Source organism: Cydia fagiglandana, chromosome 3, assembly GCF_963556715.1.
Source record: "Cydia fagiglandana chromosome 3, ilCydFagi1.1, whole genome shotgun sequence".
Taxonomy (NCBI): Eukaryota; Metazoa; Arthropoda; class Insecta; order Lepidoptera; family Tortricidae; genus Cydia; species Cydia fagiglandana.
In genome coordinates this window covers 16,190,359-16,213,906 of record NC_085934.1, presented here as the reverse complement: position 1 = coordinate 16,213,906, position 23,548 = coordinate 16,190,359, and the positions used below count along the sequence as shown (strand labels likewise).

General features: G+C 39.9%; 1 protein-coding gene across 1 annotated transcript; it reads left to right on the top strand.

The window, feature by feature from the left end:
• Positions 1–1,239: 1,239 nt before the first annotated feature.
• On the top strand, positions 1,240–19,965 carry LOC134680306 (tyrosine-protein kinase Shark). Its single transcript, XM_063539416.1, has 15 exons — positions 1,240–1,509; positions 2,055–2,151; positions 2,234–2,310; positions 2,737–2,945; positions 11,022–11,220; positions 12,239–12,379; positions 13,354–13,459; positions 13,705–13,937; positions 14,749–14,892; positions 15,493–15,802; positions 16,273–16,505; positions 17,105–17,304; positions 18,214–18,469; positions 18,571–18,711; positions 19,415–19,965. Exons 1-15 carry the CDS (start codon positions 1,474–1,476, stop codon positions 19,616–19,618), a joined length of 2,586 nt encoding a protein of 861 aa, XP_063395486.1. The 5' UTR covers positions 1,240–1,473; the 3' UTR covers positions 19,619–19,965.
• Positions 19,966–23,548: the final 3,583 nt, after the last annotated feature.

Here is a 23,548-nt window from a genome sequence, read left to right as displayed (position 1 = left end):
TTTTCCTGGAAGCCAGTTTCGTGCCGTGCAGGAAAAGTGCACTGCAGTAAATATTTACTCATTGCAACGCTGGGGTATTTAGGTCGTAATGCAGTCTGCTTAAGTGTGATGTAAGAGAGCTAAATATTTAGTAGGTATCTAACTTGAAGTGTAGTATATTAGCTATGTGTATGACTGTGGTGTAGACCTGTCGGCTAGGCTATTTGCTATTACCATTAAAGCAATTTGACAGTGTATAACATCAACGGATGTGGATGTTATGAACTTATGACCCAATGAGAATTCATATTCTGCCACGATGTTCGCTGTTGTAGCCTTAACTCTACCACGTTTCTGCTCAAATAACCATGAGTCATTTATTGTAAATATATAATGGTAAAAGTATAGTAAAGTAGGTAGGTAAAACATTACAAATCAAAACCAAATTAACGCTATTAAATTTATCATTCAAAATCATCACTTAAAAGTTATGTCTATATTACCAGCCAACATAAGGAAACCACTCAAAATCTTCGCATCCAATTTGCCACTCTTGTGGATAAAGTGCAACTTTCTCTTCAGTTTTTTAGGAATACCTACCTACGTAAGGAAAGCCTTTTTACGAGTTAGTGTGGTGGAAAGGTCCCATCGATTTCCACATCTCGAGAAGTAAGTATCTAATAATAACTTGATCTACAAAATTACGTGAGTCTATTCTAGCCCTCCCTCTGAGGACAGGTTGTGAGCTGGAAGGTTCGATCTACGTCGACGAATGAAAGTAAATAAACATCCCATTCGCTAAGAGGTAAACAAACTTCCACGGGACCAGTTTGCCTGGACAAACCAACAAACCTATAGGTACTATAAGTACCTACATTGTACCTCAACGCGACTCTAAATAAAACTTTTAAAGTTTTTAATGTTGCGAACATTTTTGAGGTAGATCTATCCGGTTCGAAGGACCATTTATTTAGTTTAGTACTAAAACACGGGTCATTCATTAATAAATAGTATAAAAGGCAACAGTTTTTACTATAACATAGAAAAATAATGAGAATAGGTATATACACTGATATAAACAGCCAGCGATCAACGAACAATATTTGTAGAGCATAATTACTTGTAACTGTACCCAACAATATATGTTGTGCATGGTTTATGTAGTAGATTTTAGTGCTGGGGAATGCGCAATACTTACTCCATTGTGGAACTGAGTGTGCTGGTGATTCATTTCTCGGAATTGACCTTGCTATGAGTCATTCGCTGGAAGGCAGAGTCGGGGATACCGCGCCTGTCTGCCGGTTGCTTGCTTTGGTATACACGCATACCGCTCACCGCGAACGCTATCAAATAATTTTGTGTTTCTCGATCTAAATAAAGAAACAATAACAAAAATGTGTGAGTGTACAAAACCAAAAAACAGTTAAATAGATTTGGCTCGCAAATTCTAAAACTACTTGTAAATATTTTTGTGTGCTTTTATAGTTGGATATCATGATAACAACCATGACGTCATTCATATTATTGAAGGTAAGCTAGTTGATTTTTTAGAGGTATATTGATATCTAAAGCTTAAATATAATTTAAAATAATTTTATCATTATTTAATTCATTAGTGAATCATTTAAAATTCTTATTAGTATCTCATTTGACTAAGTTCTAAAGTGACATGTTAAATATTACGCCAATAAATGTAAAAGTAGTGTAGTTATCATCCTTCTCTTTTCAACAAGAGGAAATCACTGACATACGCTATAATGACGATTTATCAGTGGCGACTACGGTATTTGTTAGAGTATCCAAATGCGTGGTGCGTGTGTTAGAATGAAATAGAGAATAAAATGTATTGTAATGGCGAAATTCTTTAGCGTATGATCACGTATGATTACGCACAGAAAAAAATAATTAATTAAAGTCCTAAATCTGATTCATATTAATTTACCTAAATGAAGTGTACAGAAATATTGTCGGCAAGCTATGAATCTCGAACTGTTATTTTCGTGTGAAGCGTTAGAAGAAAAAGTTATTGTCCCGCAACATCAACTTGTTGAACAAGTTTCCAATTAACTTTCCAGACGAACTCTTTCCTATTGAGGATGAACAGAGAGGATAACGTCGACTGGTTCCATGGGAAAATATCACGAGAATCTGCCGAGAAGCTGTTGAAAGAAGGTAGGCGTTGTTTTAAAGTTACTTTTTAATACGAAATGGTAACAACAGATTCTGATTCCTTGTTTACCTTTGGCGTTTCCAGAGGGCGAAGATGGTGTTTTCTTGGTACGTGAAAGCAACACTTCACCAGGAGACTATGTTTTGTCAGTTTTGCACCAAGTAAGTGTACTAAATCTACTAAAAGTTTTATAACCTATAAATTACTTAAGTAAACAAACAATGCAATGTTTTAAATGACCTTTTCTTCAAAAAGTGCTTAAATTATTACATATCAGATTGTCTGTAATCGCACAGAAGAACTAGTTATTAATGAAATGGGTTCTTAAAGTACTAAAATTATTTTTTTTTAATTGGATAATACAATAAAAAAATATGATGATAATTTTAGATTCCATTACTCTCAATTGTCCTTATACAATGGTAGGTGCTGCCTCTGCATGCATCCTATGACAGTGGCAGGGTTCTATTCCTTGGCTCCACGCTCAACTCCCAAATCTACGGGAATGTTTGGTGCTTCGAGCAACACCGGCTTCCGACACTTGGTGCATTTCTTGCAATTACAAATTAAATTATAATTTATTTCAGGGTGAAGTAGTGCATTACCAAATTCGGAGGCACGGAGAGGATGCCTTCTTTTCCATTGAAGAACACACAACAGTGCATGGGTTGGACACCCTCATACAGCACTATCGAGGCGACTCCAATGGTCTCGTCACGCGGCTGTCTGTTGTGTGTAAGGGGCAGCCTCCACCTCACGAGTCACGCACCCAGGGGACCACCAATCTTTTACACAGGTAAGCTGCGTTTTGCTCTACTGGGGCACTCATTGTCTGATTTTTGTTAGGTATATGACTTATATTTAAAGTCACACAACATACTGTAAAATAGCCGTACCATTATAGGCCCTCTTCTGAGCATATTTGTAACAAGTTATACTATAGGTACAAGATTTCTTCAAACCAACTAAAGAAACCAACTTTCAAAGAAATAATAAATTAATAGTAGTATTTTTCATTACTTACTCTTAATGAGGAAGAGAGAAAGGAAGAAGAACCTGTAATGTGGTAAAATTGGTCTAGATTGGTATGTTTTCTGGAACTATCCAGTAATAATAGAACTATTTCTTTGACATTGTAGCAATGTTAAGACGAATGTGGACATTTGGACAACCACCTGAAATTGCCTGTTCATATTCATACAAGTTGTCATTTTCCTCTGAATATTAACACTACTTGTAATATTTTAAACACAATTAGATAAAAATCAACCACAGCTATGCCCCTGTTTATTTTTATGAATATTTATTACAAGTGTTAGTGGCATTTAAAAAATTGTATAAAAATTGTTTCTTATAAGAATCAATAAATCTAAACAAAGCTAAATAGATATGGTTAATATACCCACATCAAATTATGTAAAAATCTTTTTCACAATGAAAGAGAAAAATGGGGACTATGTTTGTATGGAGAAGCATCTGTCCTCTTTCCTCTTAATGCTACATAACATAGCAATTCATAATCTTTATTGCAAATACATAAAAGGTTCCTTAATATTCACTTAAGTGTTGCTGTTCGTGCCATAATTAGCTATGTCTATCTATCTATTTATCTATAAGCCCTTTTATCTAGACCTAGAGTATGAGACTAGACTTGACTAGAGTGTCTATATCTCTTAGCTCATTTTGCTGGCAAAGGCCTAATCTAGCTCTTCAATAGTTTGTTATCGGCCACTCTCCTCCATTTCGGTCCCACTGTTAGTGTAAGTTTATCCTCCCATATTGATATAGAGGTCTTTTCTGGCACTGTTTGCCTGTGTGATTACCAGAATTTCATTTGATATGAAAAAAATAGTCATTAACGTGTAAGAAGTTCTGATCAATGATGTGGATCGCCAATGTGTAAGCATTATAACAAAATATTGTCTATTGTGTATTGTGATGAATGTGATGATACATGATTTGATGAATAACAAACAACCTTTGTTATGCAATGATTATGTCATGTATGTAACTATAATCCATTATTTAATACTGTGATATCAAATCCAGCTTACTCAAATGATAGTGAAGAAGGAAGTCCTATTAACTGAGGAGCCACAGTTATTGCCCTTAATTTCTTCCATTGTGTTGTTGAAACAAATTGCTGCGACCAACAGACAGTTGAGTACAGTTTAAATACATTACTCTACAAGGCCATATTTATAGAATACTTTCATGTTTTAATTTGTTTTTTATTATGATCGTGTGTAATAGTCGCATGAAGTCAGTTGAGTAGGTCAATGCTCCGAGTCTTTTTACTTATGCTGCACAATTGGTTGATGCAATGTAAAAGTGACAACTTTATTGCTGTGTTCCTGTGGTGAATGCTGTTCAATAGCTCGGTCAATAATGCTGACAATGTGATGTATTATGATTATGCGCAGTAATGATATTGATGCTGTAGTTTAAGTAGGTAACTTGCTTTTATGCTGATATTTACAATAGTTAGGGGTCATCCATTAATTACGTCACACGTTTAGGGGGAGGGAGGGGGTCAAGAAAATGTGACATTGTGACATGGGGGAGGGGGGAGACACAAACTTTGTGACGTCACTTTAACTTCATCAGTAACCGAAAATTTATTTTAATTATTTAGTTCGCTGTACATTTAAATAACAAGTTTTTAAAACGAAAATAGTTTTTAATCGTTTAATTTTCTTTCCTAAGCAGTTTTGGGTTATAAAATTACTAATATTTATATCGTCAAAAATATTTTGATAAAATATTAATAATACTTAGGTACTTAATTCGATTTGGCGATTTCGTAGAAAAAATGTGACGTCACACTAGGGGGGAGGGGTTAGCCAAATGTGACCAAGTGTGACGAGGGGGGGAGGGGTCAAAAAACCTAGAAATTGGTGTGACGTAATTAATGAATGACCCCATAGGTATATGAAATATTTAATACTCTGAAACTACACATTTTCGGGTATTTAATTCCGAAAATGAACTTTAATATGATGGAATTATGGGTGATTTTCGGAATAACCTGACATTCTGAAGATTTTTCAAGGAGACTGTATTATTTTATTAATACGAAAGTATGAAAACACTATCCGAAAATGTATTTTAACTGATATGATATCAAAGACAGCAAGGCTTTGCTTGACTGATATTTTAAAAATTAGTAATTAATGATGAAAGGTACTTGATTCAGTTTGACATTTCTTTACGCGTGAAATTTTGTTAAATGATAAAAGCTGATAGGTATGCCTTATGAATAAATGCTATGCCGATAAAATTAACATAACTATTTCTTATTTTTGAGACAGCTAATTATTAACTCAAATGTAATTCTATTATATTTTTATGAATGCGTATTACTCATACCTCGGCAAACCGCGATGAGATTGTTGACATGTTATAATATCAACTCACTCCAGATACATCTGTGTTTAAAGAGGATGACTCAGACTTGGGTTAATGATTCACATAATGATTTTGCGTGCTTTTGGGTCGTTTAGTTATGGAGTTGTGCGTCTCTTTACCATCTGTTACTACAAACATTTGACGTAATTGGAATAGTGCTTATTCTATAAGTATAGCCTCGTAAGTCCACGCGTACTCGTGTACAAGTACAAATGAAATTCGAGTTACGAACTCTTATAGAAATAAAAGAAAGTTCCAAGTTCAAAAGCGCAAAAATTGACTTGGGTCTTACGAAGACTATTATGTAACTAAAAAGGCGGCCAAGTGCGAGTCGGACTCGCCCATGAACGGTTCCGTAGCAGCAAGTAACATAATAAAATTGCGGTTTACGATTTATGACGTATTAAAAAAAACTGTACTTACTAGATCTCGTTCAAACCAATTTTCGGTGGAAGTTTGCATGGTAATGCACATAGATACCCCACACGTATGGGTTTGAAGAAAAAAAAAATTGAGTTTCCGTTGGGTCTAAGTATGGGGAACCCCCAAAACTTATTGTTTATTTTTCTATTTTTGTGTGAAAATCTTAATGCGGTTCACAGAATACATCTATACTTACCAAGTTTCAACAGTATAGTTCTTATAGTTTCGGAAAAAAGTGGCTGTGACATACGGACGGACAGACAGACAGACATGACGAATCCATAAGGGTTCCGTTTTTTGCCTTTTGGCTAAGGAAAACCTAAAAAAATGGAAAACTGTTTTCATTTATTTCTTTATAATACCTATGTACAAATCACAAGATTCTTACTGGGTTCAAGAGATTACTTCGCCTACAGATTTAATAATACAGTGCCCACTATCATTATATTCATTATCAGCAATTCAACATGCAATGAAAAATCAATTTACGTGGATTTAAATTAACTCTTTTTTTTCCATTGTATGGTTGACCTTCTACACCCAATTAACCAATTCAAATTAAATTCCTCTTCGATTTTAACGTGCCGTAGCTAGTTAGTTAACTCTTTAACTTCCTTATTTACATTTGCGACCAACTAATGTGATGATACTGTCAGTTAAAAACACAGTAGAAAATAGATTCCTTAACACAACTGCATAAATATTTGTAAATTCTACGTGTTTTTTATTGTACTTGCAATTCATTGTTTTTTTGTGTTGGTAAATAAAATCTTTTTTTGAAGTGAAAACTTCTTTAGCGGCGCTGTGCACTTTTTGTGATGGGGAAAAAATGTTAAACTCGCGACAGGTCACGTGACCGTAAGACGTAAGACGGACACGTGACCTGATCGAAGAACTGTGAAGGGGCCCACTGATTACCAGTCCGCCGGACGATATAAGCCTGTCAGTTGACCGCAAAAGGCCACACACTAACAGTTTTCTGTCAGTTTTCGGCCTGACGACTTACACGAACTGATCGTGTGTGGCCGCCTGACGATTCCAGTCAGCGCCGACAGATATCCGCCGGACAGTCCGTGGCCTCGAGTCCAGTCAAACACACATCATGAGGTAGCCGGCTATTAGCCGGCCGGCGATCGACACTCGTTACAGCATTAATAAATTCTATTTTATTCCTAATACTTAAGAGTTCATAGTCCCTAATAAGCAATATAAGCATACGACTTTTTGTCTTCGAACATCACGGATCCAATACTTAATTCTTTGAGGCTGATATTTGCTTGTAATTTCATACACAATTTACGGCCAGTAGACCTTATTAATCTTAAATACGGTAGGGCTTCTGTCAAATTGAAATAAAATTATTCCGAATGTGCAAACTACGTCACCAGATGTCAGTATAAAATTTATACAATTTTAAGGCCTGAATACAACAATGCGAAGGTTGCATGTATCTAGTTTGTCAAGACTTCTCTTTATTTATCATGTTGTTACCTCGCAACTGTTGTTTACTGTCAGTCAAAAATAAATGTCGTAAAGAGAATTATAACATAAACCTTATTTTTTCTCTATTAATTTTAAATGTGACATATTGTATTTGCGTGGCTTATATATTCGAAAATACAGACATGATTATTGATTGCTGGAAGTGTAACAGAGAAAAAAAGGAGCAAGCATTCAAAGATTCAAATAGGGAAATTAGCCTCCCAATATTACCTAAAACACTGGTTAAAATTTTAATAGTTCTCAAGATAACGCCGGGAGGTATACCATCGTTGGCGTTCACGGCAGCCAGCAATGAAAAGACTAGTTATGAAAAATACCTTTATAAGAAAATCGAAAACATAATATCACAATTCAGATTTTTTTCATGACTGACATTCTGCAAAAATTGTGCGATTTGATTCTATAAAGTACGCTATAAAGACACGTGGTAGGAACACTAGCGCAAGTATGGAGATACCTCACCTAACCTAACCGAAGTACCTGCTTAGACAAGAGATAAGATCTATGCCTGAAATTCTTCAGCTACAAGTTGGATCCGAATTATGACAACATTAATTCATTCCGTTTTAAGTTAAAAGAATATCTGGAGCAAACTGTGTTCGGCGTTACAGAGCGTGGCGTGGCGATATTACCTACCTGCAATTCTCCTACTATGTGACTATTATTACAAAAAAAGGATATGGAGTTAGAAGCTGCAAGCGGTGGATTCAACCTACTTTTACTTACACCGGCTCTTATTTAGGTGCTATCTTTGTATACCAAATTGAAAGAAATGAAAATACTTTACTGTTATGTTTTTGTTTTATTCATTCTACTCTTTAAAACCTTTTCTACATAATATTAGGTCCACTTGGGCGGTTTACGAGTGATTTTTTTGTTTGATACCTTGTAATATATTTTTATAATTTACAAGAAATCAAACAAAAAAATTACATACATCACCAGATATAGTAATCCACTTCGTCACCTTTTTCTGGTAGTATTTCGTTTCTGTAACGGTCTGGCGCCCCCTACGCAGAGTTTCGCGTAATATTTCCTATTGATAACCTTCGTCCTTCTCAGATTTGAAAGTCAGTTAGGTAATAAAAGCTTGTAAAATAGTTTCTGGTTGGGCCAGTAATTGACTGGTAAAGAATAACTTAAAACATTAAGTCCACCTTTTGTACCTTTAACTTGTTTTGTGCAATAAAGTATAAAATAATGAAATAAATAAATATTTAAAGTATGTACATCCTATTTTACTAGTAGAAATAATAAATAGGACCAAACAATGGAACTGTTACAATTATAGAGTAGGTAACTACTTTATGCAATCTGTTTAATTACGGAGGCAAACATAAGAAAAACATCAAAATCAAATTTCATGTAACTAATAAAATAACTAAAAAAGTTTCATAATTTCAATTATAGAGGACCTTTGGTTCCAAAGGACCAGAACCAGAGCTTTGGTTGCAACTATTGAGGTTTTCCATTTATCCAAGTAACCAATTAACCAGGTTTCACTGTAGTAGTAAAATATAGGTTTACATTTTTTGCCTTATTACAAAGGAATAAGGTCCAAAAGTGTAAACATTATCTTTGACGTCGACAGTCCATTTTGAGGAAAAAAATAAACTAGTTGAAAAACACGAAACTGAAGGCTCTCGACTGACAACAGATGACGGCCAACAGGCCACCGGCCGGCTATCTGATAATGTGTGTGTAAATTGGCCTGCAGGCCACGGACTGTCCGGCAGATATCTGTCGACGCTAACCGGAATCGACGAGCCGTAGTCCGAATAGCCGTCAGTCCAAAATCTGAAATAGAACTGTTAATGTGTGGCCTGCTGCGATTAACTGACAGGCTAACATCGTCCGGCGAACTGTCAATTTGTAGGGATCTGTCAAAATTATATCAGACTATTGCCGGCAGGCGGCCGCACATAGGGGTATTTCACTAAAAAAGCTGGCCATTAGTAGAATGTATCAAGACGTAGAATCCCGGGAAAAGGGTAGCCGAACTCCTTAGTCATATAATTCATAGATACTAGAACAATATTTATTTTTCGCTGCGTGTGGTGGGTATTTGTGAAATCGGTGTCATTTAACCGCTCTTACTAAAACACATCTACGAAAGCGGAAATTCGATAATAAATATTACAATTGTTATGCGTTGTTTAGACAACAAATAAGGTGATATTTTAAAATGTCTGTTCGGGAAATGGATTCACCAGGTATGCTTAATTTAATTTGTTTATTATTATTTTCTTACTAAGGGTTATATACATTTAATATCAAATTTCAGTAAGTACTCTCTTGCACTATGAATTTACGAATTTGACTTGAACTGAAAAGGCCGAAAGTTGTTCTATTGGGCTATATTGGGCTAAATTTGTGGTTCTATTCGACAGGACATTTAATTCTCTAGCAATTTTATTTAAAATTAGGGTGCCCAGAAGTGCCCATTAACGAATTACGAGAATTTTTACACTGAGCGATATTACCAAACAAAGTTTCTTTTTGCGGTTGGAAAAAATAATTTTCTGATTTATCATGGCAGGTCCTTCTGGAGTGAGAGTAGTGACCAGAGAATACATTTTTCGTATGATGAAAGACTGTAACTAACCCCAATTTCTACAAAAACATGATGCAGTCATGAATAAAATGACCCCAACCGTGCACAAAATTTTACTGCATGGTCCTGTTATAATGAAATATGCCCTTCTCCCTATAGGAAATTTGTCCGAAGAGGCAGCCGAGGCCAGAAATAAGCACTTCCGAGAATTTAGGAAGAGCTTTTCAAGGAAGTTCTCGAGAGAGCAGTGCAATTTGGACGTCTTAAATCGGCTGCTACTTACGTCAGATCCGTTTTTGAGCAGCATTAGGCCTAAGCCTCTAAAATCAGCGAAACCATTTAGCCTTGCTGCTAGGGACAAGATGCTTGGCCCAAACATAGACGCAAACGCGATGTCAGATGACTTATCATCAGATTCAACAGATGAAAGTGATGAAGGGTCGTCTGATTGATCAGATAGTAGCTGTTTATCAAATAATTAAAACTTGAAGAATGTTTTATTATGCTATTGACCGGTATATAAACGATACAACACTACACCAACCGGCAAATGTATAAAAGTTGTATAAAATAAATTAAAATAGCATATTTGGATTCACACAATAGAACTCCTGATACAAATGTACATAAATCATTTTGGCCAGCTTTTCTAGTGAAATACCCCTATGTGGGCCGTACGGTGGGAAAATGACGACTCGTCTGTAGTCGCAGAGGTGGCAGCAGACCATTGCCGGCCGGCAATAATCGCTTATGTTTGTGGACGTTATTGGTCTAGGACGGCAGGTCGCCCGATAAGGCCAGAGACTGCAGGCGGACTGGTAATCAGTGGGCCCCTTGACAATGTCATTGAGTTTTCACTTCTGCCGGCACTCCCGGAGTGCAACCCGTTGTTTTTTTTTAATAGCTCCACACTAGTGTCATAGTTTTGTAAAATATTGCGCGTGTGTTAATATAATTCATCTTAAAATAAACATTATTTGACAGAGCGACGGAGGCTGGTGACTACAACATTGTATCCCAAATGCTGGCAGTCGGGTACCACAGCCGCGACGCCAAGAACCAAGATGGACAGACGGCGGTGCATATAGCCGCTAAAGCCGGGCGCGACAAAATACTCGGGAAACTCATAGAGAGCGGAGCCACCGTCAACGTGCGGGACTCGTTCGGATACACGCCTTTACATGTAAGTACTAGGGCTACAAAGGCAGGTGGATATCAAGCGGTGCATTTGCATATCACTGTAAAAGCCGCGATAAGATACTCGGGAAACTCATAGAGAGTGGTGCCACGGGGGGGTTGACACGAGGGACTGTTCGGATACACGCCTTTACATGTAAGTAGAGTTCAGAAGTAAGCTTTAGCCATAGACCAGAAGATAGGTTGATGCAGATTTGGCATATTAGGGTACCTCCAAAGGAAAAAACGGAGCCCATATAGGATCACTCGTGAGTTAATTTGTCTGTCTGTCCGACCATTCCCAAAACCTATTAGAAATGTGCAGTCAAGCGCGAGTCGGACTTAATTACTTAGTTTTTGATCCGACCCCTACGGGTTTTTTTTAAAGATATTTCATTTACGTTCCACATAAAAAAATACATTGTTTAAAATTGAGTAATGTACAGAACCCTTGGAACGCGAGTCCGACTAGCACTTGACCGGTTTTTAGGTTTCCGTACCTCGGAAGGAAAAAACAGAACCCTTATAGATCCCTCGCGCGTCTGTCTGTCCGACCATTCCCTCCCCCTTTATCTAAAATTTTGAAAAAATTACTCTAAATAGTGCTTTACCTATAGATGATAAGAAAACCTATTAGAAATGAGCAGTCAAGCATGAGTCGGACTTATATACGGACCCCTTGGAATCGCATTTGACCGGTTGTTTAAATGTAAAATCCGAGCTAGCTTTCCAGAATTAATCTATGTCCTCTTAATAGGTGTCACGTTGTCTTCTGATCTCCTTATTGTTATCGTAGGCGCGTCACATAAATACTTCGTACAAGACCTTCATTTTAACTTCCTTAGAGACGACTTATATGTGTCTGCACAGGCAGTTTTACTTTTAATTTAATAGAACTTGTATCCTATAATCAGTCTGTAGCGGTGCTTGCCCATCATGCAAGAAAAAATGGTAGTTGAATTTGAAACCATAGTATTTTAAGAAAAAAAAAATACTGCGACCCTAAAATATTGTTGTTTTTATAGTACACTTGCCAGAATAACCTGCCAAGCACCGCCGAGTTGCTGATAACGAAGGGCAACGCCAACTACCAGATGCGGCACGCGCCCACGGGGAAAGTACCTCTACATGACGCCGCGCAGAGAGGACACATTGACTGCATTAAGGTACGACTAATTCATATGATAGATAATTAAGACAAAGTTGCTATACTGACGTCACCTATTAAAATGACTGGAGGTATATACCATGGGGCTGTCATATAATTATAGTTTTTTCGTCTATTAACGTTCTTTTTGGAGTCCACTTGTTACAAAAACAGTAAAATCTTTATTACTAGGAGAATGCTCCTGAATATTTGAGATTCGAGTTCCTATTTATTGGTCAGAGAACTTGGATACACGTTTTCGATGAATTATTTGCAACAGTATGAATTTATACAATTTATTCTAGAGAATCATAGTTTACGTGTTCCCAATTCCATGTTAAATTTATTGATGCCTTAAATATTCTGTATGCGCACATATTTTGAAAATATGTTGTGTTTTGAGCTGTGAATACCACTGACCAGAACAAAACTCATTCAACAATGGCAACAAATTACAATGTAACCAGAAAACAGGAAGCCACATTCCATAACAACGAATGGTTTGCATTGCTTGTTTTATAAGGGATCGGACTATAATAAATCGGAAATGAAACAAACATTCGAAAATATTCAGCACAAAACAGACATTGGTAGTTAGTAGTTACCTATGTGTGTGAATGTCACGCCCTCGCCAGACGAAGACTGAAGGACTTTGGAGCAGGATATTTGGAACCAAAGGAGTTTAAAACGCTACCCATGAGCTCCATCATCCAACATATGGTGGGAAAAACTCTTGAGTAGTTGACGGATCTTCTCTAGGGGGTAATTGCATCCTAGGTCGAAGTGTATCCGCAAGAGCTCCCGAAAACAATAAGATAAGATAGTAGTTACCCCTCACACTTTACCTACAGACATGGAAAACCTGCAAAGTTTTTGACTCCTCCGACATTTGACGTCATTCTAAACTTAGTATTAAGGAATTATTATGACTTTATTTAACTAGCCAGACTAATCCCCTATTGATTCAGTTTTTCAAGTAGGAAATGTTTGCAGGTCCTTCTAAAATTGAAAGCCCCCGCGAACCCGAGGACGTTGCAGCAAGAAACCCCCGCTGATTTGGCGAAGCACCACGGTCATACGGAATGCTATCAGCTATTAAGTAAGTACTATTAAGTTATATATAGTGTTGTATTCCTATTTATTTCCGTCCTCAGTTAGTGAACAAAAGCGAATACGCCGGGAAGGTTCTTGATAAGGCAGACCAATGGTCTAATTACAATATCTGGGCAATAGTATAGTGCAAGAATTTTTCAGACGAATTGTAATCAATTTCTTGGTTTCCGTAGTCAGTAGGTCAATTTATCAAGGTAGTCTCATACACTTATACACTGCAATTGTTTCCAGAAAACTACAAACCTGAACCACCGCAAACCTCCAAAAGTCAATGGTACCACGGCACGTTGAGTCGGGACGAAGCCGTACAAACTTTAGAACAGTACTGCAAGCAGAACAACTTGGTAGACAAGGCTACGGACGGGGTGTTCCTAGTGCGGTACAGCGAGCGACACAGCAGCGCCACCTGCGTGCTGACTATGCTGAGCGAAAACACGCCTTACCACTTCATCATAAGGAAGGAGGTAACTAATGTAGCTGGAATTTATCATTAATCCCTATAACTAACAGTTTATACCGTCACTTATAATTTATTGTGGGTAGGAAGAGAATGGCTAACTTGTGTAATACTCGGGGCAACAATAATTGAAATAAAGGATCTTAGGCTGGAGCTGCTTTTTTAGGGTTCCGTCCCAAAGGGTAAAACGGGACCCTATACTAAGACTCCGCTGTCCGTCCGTCTGTCTGTCACCAGGCTGTGTCTCACGAACCGTGATAGCTAGACAGTTGAAATTTTCACAGATGATGTATTTCTGTTGCCGCTATAACAATAAATACTAAAAAGTACGGAACCCTCGGTGGGCGAGTCCGACTCGCACTTGTCCGGTTTTTCGAGTTTAAGTGCAGGTCTGCAATCCTATGTTTATAAACTGCATTGCAAAATACAAATGTGATGCGAAGCTCTAATTGCTGACAGTCTGCATCGTGTTTCGTATCCTAGGCTCAAGCGCCCTAGTGTTATGTGTGGTCGGTTATTCAAGGATCTGGGTCAGCTCTAAGCTAATAATTGGCAGAAATTTTACAGAATTGGGACATGTGGCGTTCTGTTGTTTCGGAGGTCAAGACCCACTTTGGATTGATGAGCCACAGTAGTAGTCATTTCTGACTTCTTCCTCGATGCCTCATGCATGACTGAGGGTCGCGACCACATGAGGTCGTTATTTTGTGCACCAAGGCTCTCCAAGGCTCTTTATTTCTTATTCTCTGATCTTATTATTTCTGACTAGCTTGTCCAATCTTCAAGAGGGAACCGAAAGTGTTTTTTGTAATGTCCAGGCGGCGGGCTGGGTGTTCATCGACGACGGGCCGTACCTGGAGGGCGTGGAGCGGCTGGTGGAGCACTACGGCGCCGTGCCCGACGGGCTGCCCGCGCGCCTGCGCCACCCCGTGCCGCCCAAGCCCAAGCCGCCCTTGCCCGAGGTATATACCATCATCATCATTGGCCACAGTATCTTTGCAGATGATAGTTGCAAAGATGGTATTTTGAGGTCTACAGTCTACATCGACTACATCGATAATACATATACCATATACAAGGTTATGCCCGCGACTTCTTCTGCGTGGAATTAGTGACAGCAGCTAAAGTAGGTATAGCGCCTGGATACTGCTAATCGCAATAATTCAATACGCGCATTGCTTACTTCAATTATTAGGCAATTCCACCCTTTGCACTCACTTCAGGGATGATTTCCGACATAAAAACTATCCTATGTCCTTCCCCGGGACTCAAACTATCTCTATACCAAATTTCAACTAAATCGGTTCAGCGGCTTAAGCGCGAAGAGGTAACAGACAGACAAACACACTTTCGCCTTTATAATATTATTATTATATATAGTATGAATCAATATCATTAAGCATGCTCAGCGCCTGCGCATACCCGTACCGCCCAAGGAAGATGGTAAGCCTGCATTTTGAGTAAAGAGAGGGAGAGAGTAAGATGCTACTCGTAGCATACTGAGTCAACAAACCTGCACTATATTGTTACGCCCAAAGATTAATCTACTAATATTTTTCCAGTTCTCAACGATGCCACGTACCAAGAAACCATCACCGAGTCGAGCAGCCATGAACCAGACGTTATCCCTAGTCAAAAACGACATCTTAAACAAGCAGATGTCCGAGCCCAGCTCGCCGCCCAACGCCTTCGAGCTGCTCACCAGGAACCTGTCCTTCTCATCGGACTTCAACAACGACAGCCTCAACAACAACGACACGCTGGATGACAACGACACGTATAAAGTGCCCGTTAACAACAGCGCCGTTGTTGTTGGGGAGAACTATAATGAGATATCGATTAATTCCGATGGCCAGCTTTCCACACTGCAAGGTGAGTTGAACACCCCTGATGACGGGTGTGGTTTCATCGTTACATTAGATCTGTTGGTGTTCAACTGATATTTTGGATATGTCAAAGAATAAAGAGAAATATTATAAATTGCAATCTTTTTTGTGTCTGCGAGTTCCAAACTCCAGAGAGAAATGATAAAAATGGCCTAATATATGAATTTCATATGATTATGGATTCTATGGTACATAGGTTTCATTTTGCTATATAATTATACGATTTCAAACTAATATGGTTATTTGCATTGTAAATACTATTAAAAATGTATATTACGATTCCTCGAATTTTATTTATAGGTTACTCCGTGCAATTGTGCCCAATATCGGGGACAAATATAAATGGATGTAAAAACAAATATACACGGTAAATACGTCGTATTTAATAGCGTTAAATGTACTATGCTGAAAATCTACTTCTGGAAACATTAGTTTCAAGTTAAATATGATTTTCAGATTTCATCCCCATGAGCGAGTTAACGCTAGGAGCGACACTCGGCGAGGGCGAGTTCGGGTCCGTCCTGCGCGCCACGCTCGCCGCCGCGCCGGGCCGCGCCGCCATGCCCGTAGCTGTCAAGACGTTACATGTGCAACATACCGACTCCAACCAACATGACTTCCTGGCGGAGGCCAAGACGATGATGACGCTCCGGCATCGGTGTATTGTTCGACTCATTGGTGTGTCGTTGGTAAGTTAGACACGTTTGAGAAGCAATATAATCCGTTGTGATCACTCTTTACGCCCTTGACGTTTTAAAAATAATGCACGTGCAACATGCTGATTATATTTAGGAAGACCCTCCCGGAAATTATAACAAACATTAGCATTAGGCTGATCCATACAGGAGTTGCCTCTCAAAGAAAGCACTGTCTGTGGAGACATAGCTCGCTCAAAGTTAACGCATGCGGGACTACAATTGCCTCAAATGAAACACTTCAACACAGAGTGCTTGCATGAGAATGTCCTCGCGAGGCGGCTCATTCTGTATGGGGCTGCCTATTGGTGCATCTAATCCGTCACTGCCAAGATATCTAAATACACTGACAAGACATCCTAGCATAGTCGAGCTACCCCCTCTGCCACAAATATATGGTAGTTTTACTTCATTTTCGATCAAGTGTCTTTGTGTGACGCCCAAGTGTCTTTGAACGGACCAATCACGGCACGGGACTCACTCACCACGTCCCCCGCTCCCCTGTATTTTTGCAGCATTGGTTTCATGCTGCTAAGCTCGGTGTGTGATCTGTCGGATGTCTTGTCTGGGTCTAAATTTGATGTGTATTCCAGGGTCCCCCGCTAGCCATGATCCAGGAGCTGGTGCCGCTGGGGTCGCTGCTGGAGTACCTGGTGCGGTCGCCGGAGCAGGCGTCGGCCGGCTACGAGCTGCGGCTGTGGGCGTGCCAGGTGGCGGCCGGCATGCGCTACCTGGAGCGACGCCGCTTCGTGCACCGGGACCTCGCCGCCCGGAATATACTGCTGGCCAGCAGGTATATTTTTACTCCAGCATCATCATTGGCCACATCATCTCTTGTAGATGCTTGTTTCGGCGCTTGGGGGCATTCCACGAGACTGTCGCTTACATAACGCAATTCTTCCAATACTTCTGGAAATGCTGAGTAAGCGATATTGGGTCAGGTAATATTTCATGACTTGGCTAACAAATTGGCAGTATATTCTCGAGATTCACGTATTTTATTGAGGTAGCTGCCATACAAGGCAAAACCGTTATGTAAGCGACAGTCTCGTAGAATGCCCCTTGTGTGTTTATGGGATCCCGCATCGCCGTTGATGGCTATAAAGTCCTATAGCAGCGCGGCATTTCTTGCCACATCGATCGCACACAAAACGCGAGTACGCACAAACGAGAATGTCAATCAGAATCTGCACCTGTTGCCTCGGAAACTGCGACAGATCACCTTCTAAGGCGGTCTAAATTTGACAGCCAAAAACGACCTTGAAATTAATTATGAATGAATAGAATTTATATTCTCTTTGCTGACTCAAGAACCAGTCGGTGAGAAACCAAAGACAACGAGAAATAAAAATCCTAATTCGCTAATTTGAGTATAACATAATTATAGTCTGCCAAACACAACTAGCCAGTTAGTAACAACCAAGAAAATTATACTCATCCCTTTTGGGTGCTAGTAATAGCGTAAGGGCTGATTTAGCAGCGCGCGAACTAGCATGCGATTTTACTTACATTGCGGATTGTTGGTTACGTCCAATTCAACAGACCAATCAAAACCTGCAATGTAATGAAACTCGCATGCGAGTTCTCGCATCGTGTAAATGAGCCCTAAGACAAAGACAGTATGATTCTCTCTATATTTGAAATGAGACAGTCCTGGGCCAAACTACATTTTTGAACATAAAGATGATATATTTTGTTTCAGACACCAAGCAAAAATTAGCGACTTCGGTCTATCACGAGCGCTCTCTATGGACAGTTCGTACTACAAGGCGAGCCAGGGCGGCAAGTGGCCCATCAAGTGGTACGCGCCAGAGTCCTACAACTACGGCACCTTCAGCAGCGCCAGCGACGTGTGGAGCTACGGCGTCACGCTGTGGGAGATGTTCTCGTATGGCAAGCAGCCGTACGGGGACATGAGAGGCACCGAGGTTAGTATTTCAACCCAGATGTCTAAAATTGTCAGGCAAAAGACTACCTTGTCTTTTTAAACTTAGAATAAAATTTTCACTGAAACGACATTGTGTTGGTGGGAAACGAGAGGGTTGTACAACAAGGCAAGTGGCCCATCAAGTGGTACGCGCCCGAGTCCTACAACTACGGCACCTTCAGCAGCGCCAGCGACGTGTGGAGCTACGGCGTCACGTTGTGGGAGATGTTCTCGTATGGCAAGCAGCCGTACGGGGACATGAGGGGCACCGAGGTTAGTATTTCAACCCAGATGTCTAAGATTGTCAGAATTAAATTTTCGCTGAACCGATATTGTGTTGGTGGGAGACGAAGGGGTTGTACTACAAGGTAAGTGGCCCATCAAGTGGTACGCGCCAGAGTCCTACAACTACGGCACTTTCAGCAGCGCCAGCGACGTGTGGAGCTATTTGCCAGCCAAAAGACGACCTTACTTACTTACTGCCGTGGCGCAGCGACCCGAAGTGGATCTTGGCCTCTGACACTAAGGAACGCCATGCTTCTCTGTCTAGCGCCGTTTCTGTCCAATCGACGGCACCGAGCTCGTTCAGATCTTCGTGACAAGACGGCCTTAATTATTTAAATTTATGATAGAAAATTACAAGGCGCGCCAAGGTGACAAATTGCCCGTCAAAATTTGAACTGTGACAGTATTTTGACTGTTTGCCGAGAAGATGAAATTGACAGTAACTTTTGTTAGCGACTAATAAAAGCATGTTTTCTTTTACAACTAAGGGCCACTTGCAGCATTCCATTAACCCGGGGTAACCGGTTAAACCTGGAGTTACCATGGTTACAAGTACAATTTGACACTGGTTTAACCGCTTAACCCCGGATTAGTGGGCTGGTGCAAGTGGCCCTAAGCGGCAATATAAAATTATCTTATCTCTAATAGACATAAAATATTTTTTTTATAAGAAACATACTTTCTTTTGCAGGCAATACAAATAGTAGAAAGCGGCGGCCGTCTAGAACGACCCGAAGAATGTCCGGACGAGATCTACCAAGTCATGCTAGACTGCTGGGAGTACAACCCGGACCGACGACCGACGTTCGGCCTGCTCGTCGACGTGTTCTCCCAACACCCCGACTACGTCAACATCAGCCAGCTAGCCTTAGACAATGACGAGGTAAACGTCTAACATCTACTACAATATTTGCCTAACACAGCGCTGAGTCTCTTTTGTTCTTTATGTCGATAAAAAGAGATACAATGCGAATGTTTGGCAAATATTTGTGGATATTGTTATGCCTTTGGCTCAGTAGGGAACTAATGTAAAGCTATAGATGTCAGTGTTAGAAAATATGACGAAGATGAGGACGTAACAGTGAGGTTAAGTGAGATTTTAACTGAAATGCACACTGGGAATAATGTCTTAACTATCAGGAATAACCGCGATTTCATTTACAATTTTTTCACTCGCACTGTACTCAATAAAGATCGGTTTTCCTAGGATAGCGGTGCCGTCATATAGCGGCCGTCTCCATACTAAATAATACGGCTAAATATGGATGTCGTAGTATTTGTATTGAGACGGCCGCTATATGACGGCACCGTTATCCTAGGAAACTAGAGCATTAGAGATATGGATTATGCTTGTCATGTAAAATATAGTCAAGTAGAGTTGTAACTGAAATTTCGCTTTGTTACCTTGCCTGAATAGACGCCCTTCTGCGTCTGACGATATATTATGATTTGTAGGGTGACTACTATAGTTATTGGTCACTCTTAACAATAAGGCTTATATTGCCTTGTTTCTTTCTGATTTGTTGACAATGGCCAATCAATTACTATGGAGGGGCAGGGCAGTCGCCTTAGGGGTCATCCATTAATTACGTCACACGAATTTCTAGGTTTATTGACCCCTCCCCCCCTCCTTGTCGCACTTGGTCACATTTGGCAAACCCCTCCCCACTAGTGTGACGTCACATTTTTTCTACGAAATTGCCAAATCGAATTAAGAGTGCTATTACATTTCGGGGTTGAGCGAGTTTAGGTATTTTACGCGCTGCGGCAGGCCGTGCGAGCTCAGTATTCCGATCCCTTCTACCACACTCGCACTACAATTATGGATTAAACATTCTTGATCCATCGCGAACTGTACTTAACTTATAAAGTCCTAAAACTGTTATTTGGTAAGTACGAAAATACTAAATGCAGTGCAAATGTACATAGGGGCTGTTCATAAATTACGTCATCTATTTTTGACCCCCCCCCCCCCATCCCTCAAATCATCTAAAAATCATGCTTCGGATGACTCTGTTTCCTCCTACGTCATGCTACCATCATCCGATGTCCAGACCCCCCCCCCCCCTCCTCCCATTTGAAACGACGTAATTTATGAATAGCCCCATACTCGTACTTATGAACGTATATTACTCGAAAGAAATTATAGGTACTCGCTTATTTACAAGAAACAAGTTACAAGAAACTGAAGATACACAGGGTCTGATGATGGAGCTGGAAGGTGGCCACGGGTACCAGTCTATCATGTAACTAAACCACTTCGTGTTTGGGCTCGTTTGATTCGTCTCAACAAGATCTTTCACACTGAAGATACACAGGGTCTGATGATGGAGCTGGAAGGTGGCCACGGGTACCAGTCTATCATGTAACTAAACAATTTCGTGTTTGGGCTCGTTTAATTCGTCTCAACAAGATCTTTGACACAAGACAGTACTCAGGGTCTGATGATGGAGCTGGAAGGTGGTCACCATTACCAATCAACCATACAACTAAACCACATCGTGTTTAGGCTCGTTTTATTTATCTCAACAAGATCTTTGACACTAGGTGATACTCAGAGTCTGATGATGGAGCTGGAAGTTGGTTACCGGTACCAATCAACCATGCAACTAAACCACTTCATGTTTAAGCTCGTTTGACTAGTCTCAACAAGATCTTTGACACTAGGTGATACTCAGAGTCTGATGATGGAGCCGGAAGGTGGTCACCGGTACCAATCAACCATGCAACTAAACCACTTCATGTTTAGGCTCGTTTGATTAGTCTCAACAAGATCTTTGACACTAGGTGATACTCAGAGTCTGATGATGGAGCTGGAAGGTGGTCACCGGTACCAATCAACCATGCAACTAAACCACTTCGTGTTTAGGCTCGTTTGATTCGTCTCAACAAGATGTTTGACACTAGGTGATAAACCAAACACGAAGCCCAAACACGAAGTGGTTCAGTTATGTGATAGACTGATACCCGTCGCCACCTTCGAGCTCCATCATCAGACCCTGAGTAGTATCTTGTGTCAAAGATCTTGTTGCGACGAATCAAACGAGCCCAAACACGAAGTGGTTCAGTTACATGGTAGACTGGTACCCGTGGCCACAGTCCAGCTCCATCATCAGACCCTGAGTACTAACTTGTGTCCAAGGTCATGTTGAGACGAATCAAACGAGCCCAAACATGAAGTGGTTCAGTTACATGATAGCAGTGTTGGCAAAAAATCAATTCGAATTGACGATTGAGAATTGACCGATCAATTCGAATTGACGATTGACGAAACTAATTCTAAATCTACTGATTGAAGATTGACGATTACTAATCGTTAGTTCAAATTGATCGGTCAATCCTCAATCGTCAATTCGGATTGACGATTACTTTGTATGTACCTACCTAATGTCCTTTTTATTTAGGCCATATTTGTGAAACTGACCAAATGCGTTCAAAAGCGGTGTCTGAGTTTACCAAAGGTTCCGAAACATGTTTCCGACGGCTATATGAAGGATGTCCTTTTTGGAACATTTTCGGGACTTTCCTTAAAATTAACCGATAGCGTTCAAAATCGATATCTGAGGTGAAGGTTTCGAAACTTGTTTCCGAGGGAAATATTGAGAGATGTCCTTTTTTGAGACATTTCTAGAAATTACCCGATTGCGTTTAAAATCGATATCTGAGGTAAACAGACGTTTCTAAACATTTTTTCAACTGCAATATTGAAAGGTGTCCTGTTTTGGGACATTTTAGTGACATTCTTTGAAAGTGACTGATTGCATTCAAAATCGATATCTGAGGTGCAAAATATGGTTTCAACGGCAATATTTAGATTCTACACTTTAGCCGCGTACTTACTTTACTACCTGCATTACACCACCCTGCTGAAAAAAGGTCATTTCTCGGTATTGCCGTCAGAAACATGTCTCGAAACCTTTGGGCACCTCAGATATCGATTTTGAACGCAATCGGTTAATTGGAAGAAATGTCCCATAAATGTCTAGAAAAAAAAGGAAACTCCGTCTGTATTGCCGTCGGAAACATGTTACGGAACCTTTGGAAATCTCAGATATCGTTTTAAAGTGCCAACGATCAATTTAAAAAAATGTCCCGAAATGGAAGGGACATCCTTCAATACTGACGCGCGAAACATTTTTCGGGACCTATGGTCGACATCGATTACGAATATGAACGTAATTGGCCAATTTCGAAAAATGTCCCTAAAAGGGACATCAGTCAATACTGACATCAGGAACATGTTTTCGAACCTCTGGGAACCTCAGATATCGACTTTAAGTCCAGTAAGTAAGTGCTTAAAAAGGACACCTTTGAAAACTAATCTTAGGGAAGGGAAAGGGACCCTAGGTTAATCTAGATTGAGAATTGATTTAATCCGAATTGAGGATTGATGCGTTAATTCCAATTGATTCAATCGGATTGACGCGTCAATCAGAATTAAATCAATTCGAATTGATCAATTCGGATTGACCAATTCGGATTGACGCGTCAATTCGATTGATCAATCCGGATTGATTTAGTTCAGATTGATGCCAACACTGCATGATAGACGGGTACCACTTCGCCACCTTCGAGCTCCATCATCAGATCCTGAGTACTATCTTGTGTCAAAGATCTTGTTGAGACGAATAAAACGAGCCTAAACACGAAGTGGTTTCGTTGCACGGTTGATTGGTACCGGTGACCACCTTCCGGCTCCATCATCAGACCCTGAGTACTATCTTGTGTCAAAGATCTTGTTGAGACGAATAAAACGAGCCTAAACACGAAGTGGTTTAGTTGCATGGTTGATTGGTACTGGTGACCACCTTCCGGCTCCATCATC